At 35.0% G+C, this 17,867-nt stretch overlaps 1 protein-coding gene across 2 annotated transcripts; it reads right to left on the reverse strand.

Moving 5' to 3' along the window:
* Positions 1 to 2,179: 2,179 nt before the first annotated feature.
* On the reverse strand, positions 2,180 to 17,435 carry LOC113079320 (interleukin-6 receptor subunit beta). Of its 2 annotated transcripts, none has more exons than XM_026251571.1 (15): positions 17,312 to 17,435; positions 16,729 to 16,825; positions 14,418 to 14,541; positions 13,079 to 13,257; positions 12,696 to 12,844; positions 11,521 to 11,680; positions 10,211 to 10,293; positions 8,465 to 8,687; positions 7,068 to 7,256; positions 6,795 to 6,893; positions 5,453 to 5,596; positions 5,222 to 5,350; positions 5,037 to 5,127; positions 4,789 to 4,870; positions 2,180 to 3,365 (listed from the first exon to the last, which is right to left on the reverse strand). In XM_026251571.1, exons 2-15 carry the CDS (start codon positions 16,799 to 16,801, stop codon positions 2,901 to 2,903), a joined length of 2,190 nt encoding a protein of 729 aa, XP_026107356.1. In that variant the 5' UTR covers positions 16,802 to 16,825; positions 17,312 to 17,435; the 3' UTR covers positions 2,180 to 2,900. The 2 variants fall into 2 exon arrangements, with proteins under 2 accessions (XP_026107356.1, XP_026107355.1); XM_026251570.1 differs by having other exon boundaries at positions 7,068 to 7,259.
* Positions 17,436 to 17,867: the final 432 nt, after the last annotated feature.

The following is a 17,867-nucleotide window of genomic DNA, read 5'->3' on the forward strand; positions in this document are numbered from 1 at the left end:
CAATGAAAACTTCTAAGAAAAAAAGTTTATTAAGGTCCAAATGTAAACTGTGTAACAGTTATACAGTGATTCAATAGAAAAAAAATGACAATTTATAATTATTAAATTGTATAAAGCATTTAAAATGCAACTTGCCCCAAACTTTTATTTCTGAAAAACATAATTTTCCCAATAACATAAACCAGGCTTTTACTTTCATTATGCAGTCAACTTTACACTGTGTGAATGTATGTTTTATTGTCATCACTAGTTACAACAGCTGTAGCAACAATCCTATGATATTTTGTATGAAGGACACAATTCACAAAAAAAAAAAAAAACTTATTTAACTATTATGCCCTTTTATGAACCTTTTTCCTTCTTCCCAAGGATGTTTTGTCAGGTTGTGCTATTGTTCTGTTGACATTAGGGAAGTTAAATACAGAAATACCCAAAGTTAACAAAATCAGAATCGGAAAGAGCTTTATTGCCAAGTGTGTTCACACACACACAAGGAATTTGTCTTTGTGTTAGGAGCTTCTGGTACAGAAAATACAAAGAAAGTGCAGACATTCATAAAATGACAGAATATACAATAAATTATAAATAACAATAGTAATACAAATATATAGAAAAAGAAAAAATTCCCATAGACAGAATTTTGTGCATATGTGTTTTTTTACAGATGAAGTTATAATGAGGTGTTATGTGTTGTTCAAGTGTGATATTGCCCCTGGGTGGGTTTGGGGGGGGGGGGGGGGGGGGGGGGTTAATGCATCTGTTTATTAAACAAATATCAATGGCATGTGCTTTATCAGAATGTATACATACTGAACCGTGCCTTGAGTTTCTCCGCATCACTACAGGGATGACAAATATTGTGCTAAGCAATAATCCATTCCCTTTTTTAGTTATATTTACAGGCTGACAAATTCCTGATGGAATGGTGGGATTCACACGGTTCGGGCAGGTCAGTGTGAATATCCATCTACTGTCAACAACAGCACATTTCATCCCCAATAAATACTGCTGCACCAGCTCTGGCACACGGCCGATCTGCACTCCTGTCGCCAAAGATCAACTCTCTGGATCCGGATGTATGTCTGACACTGCCCTGGCCCGTCTCTGTCCAAACAAAGAGGGACTTTATCGGGAATTCCAGTCGCAGGAAAGATGGTCCAGCGGTGGTGAACTCTGGCCTGAAGCCACAGCATTCCCAACAAAATGTTCCGAGTGTCAAGTCTCCCTCTCACTGTCCTTTCCTTTTCCACAGAATTTATCTTCAGAAATATTTCACAAAAATAAACCTTTGACATTATTTTGGAATGGCATTGCTCAAATCTTTTCATAAGGAAACGAAACGATATTTAGTGCAGATCAGGTGGGTTATGTCGTCGTTGTTTTTTTACAGCTTTCCAGGTTACCAGTCCGTCTGATTCACAGACTGAAATTCTGTCAGATGTCCAAAACCAGTTAACACAATATTTTGTCTGACAACAGAGGAAACCTGTACAGAGCAGACAGCAGGAGACAGCAGGTATAACGCAAACAGCAGTGCTTCGTCAGAAATACTCACTAATGAAAAACAAAATAAAATCCAGTTTTTCATAATTCCAAGCTGTGTCCATGATTTAACCTGGGAAACATGTTGTGCTGTCCAGGTATATTTGTCTTTTATTGTGTTAACAGAAATGAGAGGGTTTAAAGCTGCGGTAGGTAACTTTTGATGCTCTAGCGGTTAATAAACAGAACTGCTTGCGTCTTGTGGAAGAACATCGTAGCCGGAACTACTTCTCTCTGTTTATGTCTATGAAGAATCACAAAGGTACTGGGTTACTCCGCCGCAGTATCCCCGAAGCAATCTAAAATAGTCCGAATATAAACACTTATTATAGGTGTACCCTAGTGATTCAGGACAAGTTAAAAACACGGTTTGGAAAATGGATTCATGGTGTACTCGCTTATTATATACATTTTGTAAATTTTGAACACAAACAAAGTTACGGACCGCAGCTCTGATTGGTTGTTTCTTACCGGGAGCGGATGAATTTCTGCAAATGGCAATAGGACACTGGGAGGAGCCAGAGGAGCTTGATTTTTACACAGATTATCTGTCTCATATTCTACTGTCAGGACATAATGACAGGTTTAACAAATATGTAAAAAATATATTTTTGCAAAAGTTACCTACTGCAGCTTTAAGATGGCAAATTATGTATATAAAAAAAGTAATATTAAACCAAATATCAAAATAAAAAATTAAAATAATATGGATACTGGTATTTTCCAAGCACCATTTGCTAATAAAAAATTAGAAAACAATATTATGTCACAAATAAAATGGCACTGTTTGACTTCAGAACTATCAAATATAGGCCAAGTTTCCATGCAACGAAAGCAAATTCACATTTTCCTCTCTTCTGGCAACTGGTGTCAGTGGTTATGCAGATTTGACTCTAGACCAGAGAGGTTTTGTGAGAGAGGTGTCACGTGTGGAAATGAGTAGCGGTGCTCTTGTGGCGTCCTTGACCTAGACCAGATCTGACAGGAGGTTCTCAGATAAAAAGACTGATGGAAAAAGTTCACAATTCATATTCAAGTGTCGGGCAGAACAGCAATCGGATGCAATCTCTTAAACCAGCCCATGAATCTATTGTAAATCCAGTGCAACTATTATGATCAACTGCGGATGTCTACACTGGAAACAGATTACAGAGTAGACAAGTTTCTGATTTTAATTGCACCCAGCCTTATGCCGTTCCAACTCTCCCGTTACTGCATAAACCTGTGTATATCTGCCAAACACAAAGCACACAGAGATGGTGGTTGATACGAGGGCTCATGTTTTAGTTTGCTGGAGAGAGTGGGATTGTGAAACCCCAGTCACATACTGTAGGTCTCACTGTTTAAGCTGCAGTGAACTATGTGCTGGTGTCCTCCGGTAAAACCTGTCGGAAATGCGGACACTCGTTCAGGTCGAGAGTCCTGTACTCATCTATGGTCGTGATGACCGGCTCATGGCTCTGGGACACGTGGATGTAGTCGCATAAATCTGCTTGATTTCTTTTGTTGGTGAAGAACGATTCAAACAAGAGATGGTCAGATGAGGGCTGTGGGTCTTCTTTGTATCCGGCAGGAGTGACTTGGCCTGGTTTGGTGTAGCTGTGGTTGAGGAGATGTGTGGGGAAAGCTTGAGCTGCTGGGAGTGTGGAGTCCTGGTGTGTTACAGCAGAAGTGCTGATGTTGGTCTCATTGCTGTCTTGTGGAACAGTGTGGTAGGTGAAAACCTGGACAGGGACGTAGTCCTTCTCACCATAATCCTGAAAGATTGTAGTTTGACCCATAGAGATGATAGAGTTCATGGCAGACAGGGATGGTAGCTTATGCTGTTGAACATTGAAGAGAAAACTGAATGAAATTGACACACACACATGTTTGTTTCTGTGAATTGTGGGCACTTTCAATAGACTTCTATTATTTTTATACTGACCAAACCCTTACCATAAACCTAAATCTACCCCTTACAGAAAACCTGTTTGCATTGTTACACTTTCATATAAACATAATTGATTATTTTTTTAATTTTTGAAGGCCGGTCCCTAGCTTTTACTATCCTTGTGCAGACATTTGGTCTCCACAGTGTAGCATAAACAAGCATACACACACACAGACACACACACACACACACACACACACACACACACACACACACACACACACACACACACACACACACACAGAGAGACACACAACACACACACACACGTACATATGCAACACAAAATAATCTAAATAAAATGGAATTAAATGACAATTCATAAAATGCATGAATCTTACATATAATGAATTATTATAATTATTATTATTTAAAAATTGTTGCGATGAAAAAACACCGGGTTTGCATTGCTTGTTTGCATATATATATATATATATATATATATATATATATATATATATATATATATATATATATATATATATATATATATAATAAGTATTATTTTATATAAAAATATTATCAAAATATTAATAATAATAATTTTCACATTAATATTGATAACAAAAACAACATTTCTAAATTGCTAAAATATATACTGCCATAAATGGATTCATGTAATGCAAATTAGTTTAGATAAAAAAGTCTGATAATGCATATTTAGCAAATAAACATATATTTTAGAAATATTAATAAATAAAAATATTAGTGATATTTAGCAGGATTTTGCTTTGTTTGTTTGTTTTTTTCATACATCACGTGTCCTACATTTCATTTCATGCGTGCTCTTTTCTGATACAGTTACTGACACAATATCTTCTTGGTAACCAAGTACACTAACTTCAAATAAAACTTTATTATGGGAAAAAATATTTGCGGTGTAGTTAATGATGGCAACTGAGCGCATATTTAAAAAAGTTATAGAAATAATTCAAAATAAAGCAATAAAAAATAATAAAAATAGTTCAAAATATTACAAAACAATTAATGCATTTTTAAGCAGTAAACTATGAGATGTAAAAGTGCTAATGTTAAAGAACCACCCATAAACTGATTCAGCTGACTCTAGGGTCAAACTTCATGGCTTTATATATATATATATATACATCTTTGTTTTGAAGATATTTATTTGGAAGAAATTATCTTTCCAGACATAACATCTCCCCCTGCTGGCAGCAACAGCTACAAATCTGCTACATACAAAAACTGCATTATTGATCCATTGAGGTGCAAGTACCTCCTCCTACAGCATGTGGGTTTTAATGAGTTTCACTGAAACAGCTGAATAAATATAAAACTATATCTGATTTTACCTGACACATTCTAGCATTGGACCAGACCGACAGGCTGCTTTTAGAAGGGTCTGGTACAGTTGGACACAGACACTGTTTAATCCTAAAACACAATGATAAACAGTGACTATAAAGACTGCATGTCAGTGTATGATGTCATATTAAATAAATACTGAGATTAGTTTTATCAGTAATCCACGTTCTTTGAAAGAGAACCATTATTATTATTGTTCTCCTTTAATGAGTATGGATTGTACTAGTCGTCTTACCTCACCCTCATGCATACTGGGATGATTAGAATCAGAAAACACAGCAGAAGTGCACACAGCAGTATGGGAATCACTTGTACATCCTCAAGGCCTGTCAACACACACAAACAGGTTTAAAGATAACGTTGTGTTTATACGGACAAGAATGTAAAAAAAGAAATCACTCCAAATGGCCTCATTCTTACCCACAACCACCTGCTGACAGGGCCCAGTGGCGCCCCCTACTGCAGTATGAGCCATTACACAGATGTTATAGGTTCCTTCCATCAGTCCACTGAGAGATTTCTGTTCATCATGAGCGCTTACCTTCTCACCTTCACAAACACAAGACATCAGACTCAAACATGAGAGTTCTTTCATCATGTACCTGCCTTACACTGCTTTCCAACGTTTTGCAAAGAAAGCTTGCATCTTACTTTTGTCTTTGCCATTTATGCTGTACAGTATGGTATAGCTCTGGATGAAGCCGTGAAGTTTCTCTAAAGGAACAGGATCCCATTTCAGAACAACACCGCTGCTGCTCGTCTGCAGCATTGTTATATTTGGGCCGACAGAGGGCGCTGAAACACAGGAACACATCGATCACTGCCGCCATATGAGAATGCATTAAAGGGACAGTTCACAAAAAAATTACATCCTGGCATAATTTATTAAACTTCAAGCTGTTCCAAACCAGTTTCTTTCTTCTGTTGAACACAAAAGAGGATATTTTAAAGAATTTGGGTAACCAAAGAGCTGATGGTAGCCATTGACTTTCATAGTAATGCTGTCCATAATTTGAAAATGAATGGCAACCATCAGCTGGATACCCAAAGAAATTCATAAGAACTTAAGGATGAGTCTTCATTTTGGGTGAACTGTCCCTTTAAATGTTCCTAACCTACTATGTTTAACATGCCTTTATTTACAGACTAACTTTATTTAAAATGTGTTCATACTGTTATATACTGTATATATATTTAAATATAGGTGTTGCCATGAGCTGGATCGAAAAATCCATGTAAAGCTGCACATAATATTATATATATATAATTATTATTATATTGACAGCCTTTCTATAGTTATACATATTTTCTTGTATCTTTGTATCTTCATTGGTAAGAAAATGTTTGGAAAATAAAGAAAAGACAAAAAAAAATGTTTATGTTATACTATATAAAGCATATATAAAAAAATATAAAATACTTATATAGACAGACACACATCTTCCACAACATATTTAATGGCTTTTCAGTAAAGTTATGACTTGACGTGCATATCTGCTAGTATTTATGTACTGTTGCTATAGCATATATAGATTGAAATACTTTTTTCTCTTTAATTACAATTAATATCTATAGTTGAAAAACTTTAAACAAACAAATGGAATTTAAAATATAGGAAATCTAAGTAAAATTATTTGATTATGTTTTGTTATGCAAATGCATTTTAAAAAGAAATATATGTCGGTAATTATTGCTTTGTATTAAATATATTTAAAAGTATAGATCTTCTAGAAGAAGGATGACGCTTGTTGAAATTGCTTAAAGGGATAGTTCTGCCATCATTTGACAAGCAAATCACCCAGAATGTATGTACTGTAGCATGTGTGACAACTCACCACAGTTTCCCCTAAAGATAATGTTTCTGTATTATATTATTTTGTTTAATTTTTTGAGCATGGCTTATGGCAAAAGAGCTGGTGAGTACTACTGCAATACTACCACACTGTCTGTTCCAGTTTTGCACAAATGCACAACTTTCAGTGTAATATCTGACCTCCTTCCCGTGTGAAAGCAATGACTGACATGCCACTTCCTGCCAGTGGCCCAAACAGACTCACGACCGACAGATTATATGGGACTTCTGGCAGAAGACCTGAAACACACACATTATTATTAAGTGAAGGATAATATGACTATACAAAAATAAATACTAAATAAACATTCATTACAAAAACAACTATTTAAGACATTCTTTTTAAAAAAATTTTATTATAAAAAATCCTATCAAGAATCACTGTTCAATTGGAAAGAAAGTGTCTTTTCAGACCTGAGACAATAAAGCTTCTTGCAGTTTCATTTATATGTTCCCAGTCCAAACTAGTTGGTTCAGTGTAAGGCACAGAAGCCCATTGCACCACAAAGCCGCTCTCTGATTGGCTCAGTGCAGCTGTCCATTCCACCACCAGTCTAGTGTCGTCCAATCGGGTGACACTGATAGCCTGAGGGGGTGGGAGTTCTTCTAGGACAGGAAAAGGGAGATAAATTTAGAATAAATGACCGCATGGTTTTCGATAACGATGTTGTTTTGATGAAACTTTGTTTAGAGTTTCCCATAAATCATCACTATTTCATTAAACAACCACAAGAAAGTTGCTTTGTGTTTGTAGCAGGATATTAGTCTTCAATTCTGGTTGAAAACGTGATTTGACCTGCCTGATTAAGTTTTGCAGAACAATGGAGAGAAAAAGGAAGTAAAGAACACAACAAAATAAGACTTTACTGGAAATACAGTTGGGATGTATATATTATTTGCAATAAATCAATGGAACAATGCTTATCATTAAATAAATCGGGGAATACTTAAAAGTTGTATTATTTTTATTTGATAATTTTCTATTCTATATTTTGAGACTGTAATATTTTTTCTCTTTATGTAAATATATACAATCTTAAAATACTATTAATAAACAAATACATAGCACTTAAAAAATTGGAAATCTAAAGAAAATATTTGTATTATGTTTTGTCATGTAAATATATTTTAAAATCTCAAGAAGCAATATATATTAGGTAATTATTTTTATACATTTAAATATATTTATTTAGATAGAAATTTAATGAAATTGCTTAAGGGGAGAGTTCTGCAATAATACATTAAAAGATATATATTTTTATAGCTTTTAAAATGCACTTATTATCATTTGATTATACTTTTTCTTTTTATGTTCTCTCAAAATATTCAAACCAATTAATAACATTTAATAATTTATTTATAATATAATATAATATAATATAATATAATATAATATAATATAATATAATATAATATAATATAATATAATATAATTGAATTAAGACTGGGGTCGACTGATTATCGGTGCCGATATTAAGCATGTTTATGGTAGCTAGTATCGATCATTTTCACAACTGATTTGCCATTTAAATAATTTTAAAGCAAGTTTTTGTCAGAGCCCTTGTTATTAATAACATTATTTGCATTTTTACACCAGACATAATATATCGGTTCAAAATATCGGCATTCAATCTACTTTATCTGAAATTATGGCTATCAGCATAAGCCCTGATAAACATATCTGTTGGACTCCTATTCAAGATTTAGCTCTAACCTGGACCACCTAGAAACCATCTCAAAAGTTGTTATAAGTTGCACATGAATTCCACTGAAAATCCTAAACACACTGAAGCATCCCTTCAGTGATTTACCTGCATGTGTATGTGCAGGTATGGAGATGTGAGCTGGAGGTGACGTCCCAGCAGAGTTCGTGGCTGTCAGGCTGCAGTGACAGGGATCATCAGAGATATTAAGGATGCAGGAGCGTCTGGATGCGTCCATAGTGCCACAAGTCCACTGTGATGAATCCAGATCACTGCGACATGTTGCAGAGTAACTGAGCACTACACCATTGACCTCAGGCCAGGACACAGGCTGAAACAGACAAATAAAACCAAGAGATATTAGATGTTATGAATAATTTGTCACGTTTTATTGCAGGCCAGTGGAGAAAGATGCTAACTGCAGTCAGATGGTGTAGTTCGACCAGATAGATCGACCTGGATAACCAGACAAACCTTAACTTCTTAATCACAGCTAGACTTTTGTGTCATATTAATTGAATATGGATTAATATGCAAAAGTTAGTCATTAAAATTATTCTGCATTACATCTTTTTGGAACGTTATAATAAATCAAATCTCAGAGGGCGCTTCAGGTATATAATTGTTGAAAGAAAGAAAGATCAAACATCAACAAATCAGACAAACAAGAAAGTGAGCAGACAGACCAGCCAGAAGAATTCATTTCTCTTTTATGATAATCTTGAGTGTGTGTTTGTGCCTACAGAGTAAATCTAACCCACATCATAATCACAAACTCAGGTGCTGAGTGTTCAGTACATCACACCTTTGTGAAAGAAAGTTGCACAACATTCAGATAAATCAATCAGCTTAGTGCGCAGCATAAAATCTGTCGTTCTACCATTCTATCTATTTATTCCTTCCTTCCATCTGTCAGTCCATAGATAGATAGATAGATAGATGGCTAGTCATCATTTACTCACCATCATGTCGTTCCAAACCTGTATGACTTTCTTTCTTCTGCAGATCCCCCAAAACACACTGAAATTCTTCAGAATTTCCACCTTTATGTTCCATAGTAGAAGGAAAGTCATACAGGTGATGTGAGAATAACATGAGTGACATGAGTCATTTTTGGGTGAACTATCCCTTTAAAAAGATATCAGATGTGCAGATGGTTTAATCGGTTAATCAGGTGCTAAGTGTGCTAAATTGAGGTGGTTGATACGTGGGTGGGGAGGCAGGATGTGGTCGTGCTGTTTGTCAGATTTAAGCTGACTGAGGAAAATCTCAAAGAGTGTTATTAAAACAGGAAGAGCCTGGAGCCACAAGCCTAAATAATATTTTATGTCTGTCACGGATCTGTTTACATATCTATATTCATGCTATTGCTTTGTTTTTGGTTCGTATAGCAGGTGGAAACTTGTATTAAACATTAATTAAATATTGATGGTTGAGTCATTGTTTAGTTTTAATATATTTTCAAGTGAATACACCCTGACTGTGCCATCTCAAAGAAAATAAAAATCACTTAAAATAGATCACTTTGACATCTCAGTAACTTTAAATACAGATGCGTCTCCTGTGATAAAGTCCCTAGTGAAAGGGATTGTTTTCAAACTCGGCAAGATAACAAAGTCTGATGTATCTAAAGTCTGTCAACAGATTCACTTGTCTAATTTCAGTTCTCAGTTCAATTAATTTTAAGTGAGTCATTTTAATTTTAAGCTGACCCATATAACTGAGAACTACGAAGGACACACTTGGCATAACGAGGTTCCTGTTTTTCTCTTGCCTCCAGTCGTTCTGCCATTCTTTGAATCACATCCTCATTGGGCATATTTAGAAAGAGATTTCTTAAGAACATAAGCAGACCTTCCAGACAAGGATGAGGCGTCTCCTTCCAGCTTCTTCCACAGAATGGATGAGTCTCCAGAGCCGAGGAGCTGCAGACGGAGCTGAGGAAAGATCAATCCAGACTCATATTCATCCATACAGTTCTATTTAACAACACTAACATACTCAATAACTCAAACTGCAAACTACTCATAAAAATAAGTAATTGTAGTGTACTTCAAATACTATTTCTGGACTTGCAGAAATTATAATATTAATCAAATAAAAAAAAAGTACTTAAAGAGTACACTTTCATTACTTTTTCTTGACACACTTACACTTGCAGTCGGTGATAATGTAAAATTAGAGGATTTAGTATCAAGTACATCTTAAATCATTGTTTAAAACTCTTTTGGCATGCTTTAAAGGACAAGTTTTGATGTGTTGACTACCATACTGCAGCGCATGTGAAGTATTTGATACTAAAATTATTATATTTTTTAATATACTAAATTGCAAATTCATCATTAGAAATGTATATTTAATTCCACAAATATAGGTTTCACCAAAAATAAAATTACATATAAAGTCCTACTTAAGTCCCACTTAAGTGGGTCAAAAAGCACTCTTAAATTCAACTAACTGTATTTTTAATAATAAATTCGATTTAAACTAATTCCTTTTCTTTTACTTGCAAATAACATGCAATTAAGTGCCTGAAAACATTAAATTCGTACACATTTAAGCATATTCTTATAAAGTATATTATTTTCATAGAGTACTCTTTTTAAAAGTATGTTAATGCAAACTTATTTTTCACAACGAACGAAAAACTGACATGTGTTTGGAGCAAATACAAAATTACACCATCAAACCTAACTGTATAATTATAATTAAAGATAACATAGTTTAGAACTACTAAACTCCAAAAAAAAAAAAAAAAAAAGCATAACATACAAGTATCAATAGAAATGACATTCAAGTATGTTTTAGTGTACCATAAGTGATTGTCAGTTATTTTTACAATATGCTTTAACCATATTTCAGAGGCAGTACAATTATGAAATTACACATAGAGATGTACTCGAAAACGCACTTTTAGGTTCAACTAATTACATGTAATATATGTCTAAATTATAATACATGTTTACTTTAATTGTTAACAACATGCAATTAAATCTATGTAAATATCACATTAAGTTCACTCTAAAGCATAAGATTTTCGTAACAATTGCTCTTTTTGAAAGTATAATTTTTAATTGCATTGCTTTGACTAATTGTCTGTTTGTAGGCATGTGGAAATGCATGCTCATTTTAAGAGTTCAAGGAGAATAATGTCAAAGTCTCACCTTTCTCTGCTGTGGTTGTGTCTAGAGACGTCCATGAGCTCCAGTGAGCATGCGCTCGACTGTCCTGAGCTCTCAGTCTCACCGTATACTTGGATCCTGGGTGTAAGTCACACAGCTCCAATGTCTCATTGGAAAAGGCTTGTGTAGTCTGGGATCTGGTCTACAGGAACATAAGAGACAGTTTCACTAATGGTCTAATTAATGGTCTAATCTTGTATATGGTCCAAATAAATATCAGTTTTATATCAACTAAAGTTTACACCAACATACTTTTAAAAAGAGTACTCTATGGGATCATCATACTTTGTATAAACATACACAGAATGTAATATTTTCATACACTCAACTGAATGTTATTTACAACTAAATTATACTGAATTATACTTTAACTTAAGAATGCTTTTTTTGACACTTAAGTAGGACTTAAGAACATTTCCTAATCAATATTTATTTTTAATATGGTAAAGTGTATTGGCAAATGTACTGACAAACATTAATGGTACTTAAAATATATTTGTGTTATACCAGATTTTATATTGAATCATGTCAGTTAAATAGACCTATTTTTAATCACATTTGTAATGACGAAGTTTAGTACAGTTTAAATGTAAATTCAAATGTAACCTCAAAATGTATCTACTATAGTAATTTTTCAAGTACTTCAGAGTGTTTAATGTGTTTTATTATGTTAGTCAACATATCCAAATAAATAAAGATTATTATTAACAATAAGTTAAAAGGTACTTTGAGGGTAACACTTTTTGATACTTTTTAAAAGTGTACTTAAGTATGTCATAAAAATGTACTCTTTTAAGTACACTTAAGTGCCATTTTATTTAAATAATTTTATAATATCTGAAAGTACAGCTTTTAAATATGCTTGTCAAGACTTGACATACAGGTACAATATGAATGCACATTTAGTACAATTAAGTGCACTCCAAGAGAAGCTTATGTCATAGTCTTTCTTTCTTTTGTAGAAGAGGCTTTTAGTGCACAAAAGCTGTCTAAATCTGAAGTCAAACAACAGCTTTGTGTGCTAAAAAGACCAAAATAGAAGTCATAATCATAAGTTTAAATTTAGAAAGACATGAGGCTGAGTAAATGAGGACAGGATATAGATGTTTAGGTGAACTCTCTTAAAGCTCTTATATTTTAGTCATATATGTATAAACCTGGTTGTGTGTCGTGTACTCTATTTGGAGCCGAATGTAGATTTTTTCATTCTGGAGAAAGCTCTCAACCATTTTCCATGTCACCTGCAAACACCCAGACCTTGTCTTTGTTGGCGTAAGATTTGTTATCTGTGGAGGACGAAGTTTCACTGCAGTAAAAATAGAAAACATACTGAGACTACAGAAATACTGAGAAGAAAAGACTCTTTATTTTCTGCGGTAAGGAATGAAATGCCTTTGGCTTAATGGACACAGGTGCAAAGCATGATGAATAATGACATTAAACCTTACAATAGATGGAAATTAGTGATTTATATGTACTGCTGGTAAACATTATTTGAGTTATACAGTACATTTATATTGTTTGGGGATGTGTAGTATACCTGCATTGACCCCACTGAAGAAGTACGGCGGTGATCGTATTGATCCGGTGCGTGTGGACGCCAGCACATCCGCACAGAAACAGTGTAACGCTGAGTCGATGGGCTGAACGGAGCAGTCAGAGCCTGCTGTATTACAGAAACCCACCTGGAAGAAGCTGTGTTTACTTTCACAAGAGCTTCTGTGCAGGAATATAATAACACAGGAATATCACACTCACTTTTATGCTTGCAAATAAAAGGAATGGTGCTTTAAAGATCCCACAAACCAAAACACTGATCTGAAGAACCTATAATGCAACATCAGGAACTTGTTTTATCTGCAAAGACGTCTATAGCAAATGAACACCTCATAGCAAATAAAACTGCTTCAAAAACCATTGCAACGAGTCAATATGAAAACAGAACTTGAGCTCAGCGATTTAAACCACCTGTTGCTTTTATCTGTTCTCCGGCTACTCAAAACTGTACTAACAGATTGGGAAGTACTTTCGAATCAAGAAAACAAGTTGGATAATTAGTAGACTTAAAACTAATAAACAAATCAGTTTGTAAATCCCCTAAAATGCAAAAAAAATTGTGTTAACTGATGCATATGTAAATGTATTTCAAATGAAAAACCAATTCAAATGTGAAGTGACTTCCCAATATGTGAGGCTTGGTTTATTTGCTTTAATGTTTCCTGAAACATCAATGTTTAGTAAGTATCAGTTTCACTGATCAGTACAATTTTGCAAATTGGTTGACTATAGTCACGCCAATCAAAGCTACTGCAAGCGTAAGCATTTGAAGAAATGTCTACCACTACAACACAAGAAACCTATAGAATCAAATCCATGACAGACAGACAGACAGACAGAGACACACACAGAGACAGACAGACAGACAGACAGACAGAGACAGACAGAGACAGACAAACAAACAGACAGAGACAGAGACAGAGACAGAGACAGAGACAGAGACAGACAGACAGTCATACAGACACACAGAAACAGACAGAGTTTTATTTGATATTCTTAATTGTATATAATTACTATTATTAATATTTGAAATATTATCTGCTATTGCATTGTTTTTTATTGTAATTATATTTTATATTCTATTCTTTATCTGAATGCTTTGGCAATACTGTAACTCAAATGTCATGCCAATAAAGCAACTAGAACTTGAACTTGAACTTGACAGACAGAGACAGATAGACAGAGACAGATAGACAGAGACAGACAGACAGAGACAGACAGACAGACAGTCATACAGACAGAGACAGACAGAGACAGACAGACAGAGAGAGACAGACAGACAGACAGACAGACAGACAGACGGATAGATAGATGTAGCTCACTTGTTAATCTGAAGCCTGTAGCTGTTGATGTTCAGGTGCTGGTCGGTTGTTTCCCAGTAACAGGTGATGTCGACGTACTGCCTGATCACACAGTGGGTGATTGACAGTGCTGCTGCTGCTGTTGCTGTGGAGACGGTCGTGACATGTAGATAGAAAAAGTCTAAGAGAGTTTCTGAACACAAACACAAACCTCACTGCTAATTAAAATTGCATAACAAAACAACTTACATGTTTCCAGCACCTGACATTTATATGATGATACATATATTTTTAAGCATTTGGGTAATAATGATTAGCCCTCAGTGTGACATTTAGCCCCAGTCTGTCTTATACAGCCTAATTCATCAGTGTTTAGCAGCAGTATGTGAGTGACCTGTACCATAAAACAACCAGCTGTTTGGATCAGATTTCAGATAAAGAAACAATCCAGTGCCGGGAATCATACAGAAACTCTCAAGAGGACGCATAAATGATGTCACGTCTACAACATGAATTGAAGGAAGTATTTATGCTGTGTATCTTTTTTTCTAGCATTTTAGTAGTGCACAATATTGTGCTGTTGAGATGACTCAGTAAAACTAACTGAAACTTCTCATTACTCTAAAGGCCCCGTTTTTCATGCTTTTTTGGAGCTTTGATTGTGTTTACAGTATTCAATATAACATGTGTTTATGTTTCGCATATAAAAAAACAGTATTTTTCACAAAATTCACCTATCTGTATACCTCTGTTTTCAATGTCATTAAAAATGGGCTGATGACTTCCTTGTTCTATAAAGTCCCTCCTTCAAAAATTCGTAACAAGTTCTGATTGTGCCAGCGGTTCCTGTGTTGTGATTCGACACCAGCTTAGCGCACGCGGCCCTCCTGGAAATGCGATTGGGCTAGTTTTGAGAAGCAAGTGGGCAGGAGCACGTGCTGGAGATGTACTTATAATCACAGGAGTGTTTTTACTGACGAGATGCGCATGAAAATCACATTAGATTTTTTGCACAGCCCTAACATCTAGTTAACAAAGCTAAACAGCGTTGCCCTTTAAGTAATAAGTTACAGAAACTGTTAAACGGACCAACTTACATAATAAAATACACTCCATAAACAACGCCTTCTCCAGACAAAGAGGGAACTGTTCCATCTTTCAAGAATAATCTTTGTGCGAATCCGGCAAAACTGATTGAGATTGACGAAGCTGTCCCCAGCAAGCTGTCCTCAGCTAAATGTGCTGCACATAGTTTTACATGTGGATTATAATTTTCGGGAACCGAGTTAAACATAAATTGTAACCATTAATCTTCTTAGTACAGCGTCCCTGGGAAGCCCAAACAAAGATGATTGGACTACAAGCGACATGTCGAACACAAACGCAGCTCTTCCTTCTTCTCCGTCAGAGCGCAACAACACCACGCCCCTTTTTGTGTATTCCTGTTGGCGGAGGTTATTCAAAAAACTGTTTTAGTGACGTCATTACTGCAGGAACTAGAGGAATGTAGTCCAAACGGGTCGTTTTTTGTAGGCGAATTCTATTAAATAAAATATTTCGCTTGGCCTTGAACTTTAGAATTTTACAGATATTATTTATACTCTAACAACAACATTACACACTAACTAAAGTTTAAAACATGGGATCACGAAGAACGGGACCTTTAAAGTGTAACATGGGTGAGAACTGAACCACAGTTTTGTTTTTCTATCTAGTTCAGCCAAATACAAAATGTAAAATCACAGATTCAGCTGAAATATGATTGAATATAATAAATAAGACACAGATTTCATTTTTATTGTTATTTTCTGCTGTGAGCGGTGACATATTCTTGTAAAGGTTTTAGTTGATGCCATCTTTGGATAAAAAAAAATTCTAATGTTACCCTTAAGCTATAGGATAGTAAATAAAGTAGCTATTCACTGTTTACATAGCAGCGACTGTTTGCGTAACTACTTCTGAGTTATGACTGAAAAGTAGTTTGACCAATAGCGTGCACGCATTACAAATAATCAACCAATCGTAGTGTGCTAGAAGGCGGGATCTATAGAGAGCGGTCAAAGCAATAAGAGTACGTTATGAGGATTGTAGTGAGAATTGTATTTTAATCTCATACAGACTTTGTATATAAAATAATATTCTAGAAAAAAAGGATGAACATTAGAAATAATTCTGAATGTTTAGTTAAAAATCTCAAGCACAACAGAGATATTTTACCCCTCAGACCTGTCGATTACGAACCCAGATCTTTAACCACTACAGCTTTGACACAACCAAAACTATCATTTAAATAAAAGAAAAAAGTGTGTTTAGATTCATCATAAACGCTCACCTGTGTCCTGGACCCTGTTCATTACACACATCCAGAGGAGAAGTCCAGCTCGAGGCAGCTTCATTTGGCTCATCTCTGGCTTCAAGGCTGTCAACTGCTGAAAATGTAAAACCGGATGGTTCAACTGAAATATTCACAAATCAAGTCACCACAGGATCACAGCCAAACTCTTGCGCAATGTTCCCCAAGCAAGCACATTGTATCCACCAGACAAAAAGTGCATTTTCAGAGTATATATATATAAACAAACAATAAACAGACAAAACTAATTTTAAATAAATAAAATATTATTTATTCATATATAAAAACACATTAGTACATAATGTAAAATAGAAAATAAATAATAGGCTGATATTTAAACTAAGACACAGTGGCTTAATAAAGCGCAAAAACACTACTTGTACTTTTTGGTCAGTTAAGTCATAAACATAAGTTCGTTTCTACCTTTTCTATTCACGACGTCTAAACAAATTCTACATAAACATATTGCTTGAATGAAACGCAAATGAAACAATGGCTATTACAGTGGATTGCCAAAAGCGAAAGAACTACCGCGTAAAGTCAACATGAACTCGTGCTGTACCTGTACGGATAAAGTTGCAGAGAGCTGAAATCTTTCCAATATTTACAGACATTAAATGTCTGCAGATGCTGATGACATTATGATGGTAGGGGATCTGATGTGATGATCTGATGTGTTTCGACATCACGCGCTCAACCAACAACTGACATGCGCAGTGATGCGTAAAAGCGCGTGGTGGTGCAATCTGTTTGAAGTGTATATTAAGTTGGCTTGAAAAGTGTATTATTTCTTATATTATAAAGTATATATTATTTACTTTAATCTGAAAAGAGGACTGTGGACCACTGATCAACAGTTCTCTTTTCAGATGAAAGTAAAGTATTTAAAAAATTTAGAAAAATTTTGTATTTCATTTGGAAATCAAGATCTGGAGGACGACTAGAGAGACACAGAATCCAAGCTGCTTGAAGTCCAGTGTGAAGTTTCTGAAGTCAGAGATGATTTGGGTGCCGTGACATCTGCTGGTGTTGGTCCATCGTGTTTTATCAAGTCCAAAGTCAATGCAGCCATCTACCAGGAGATTTTGAAGCACTTTATACCATTTATACCATGTATA

The sequence above is a fragment of the Carassius auratus genome, unplaced genomic scaffold, assembly GCF_003368295.1.
Source record: "Carassius auratus strain Wakin unplaced genomic scaffold, ASM336829v1 scaf_tig00027603, whole genome shotgun sequence".
Taxonomy (NCBI): domain Eukaryota; kingdom Metazoa; phylum Chordata; class Actinopteri; order Cypriniformes; family Cyprinidae; genus Carassius; species Carassius auratus.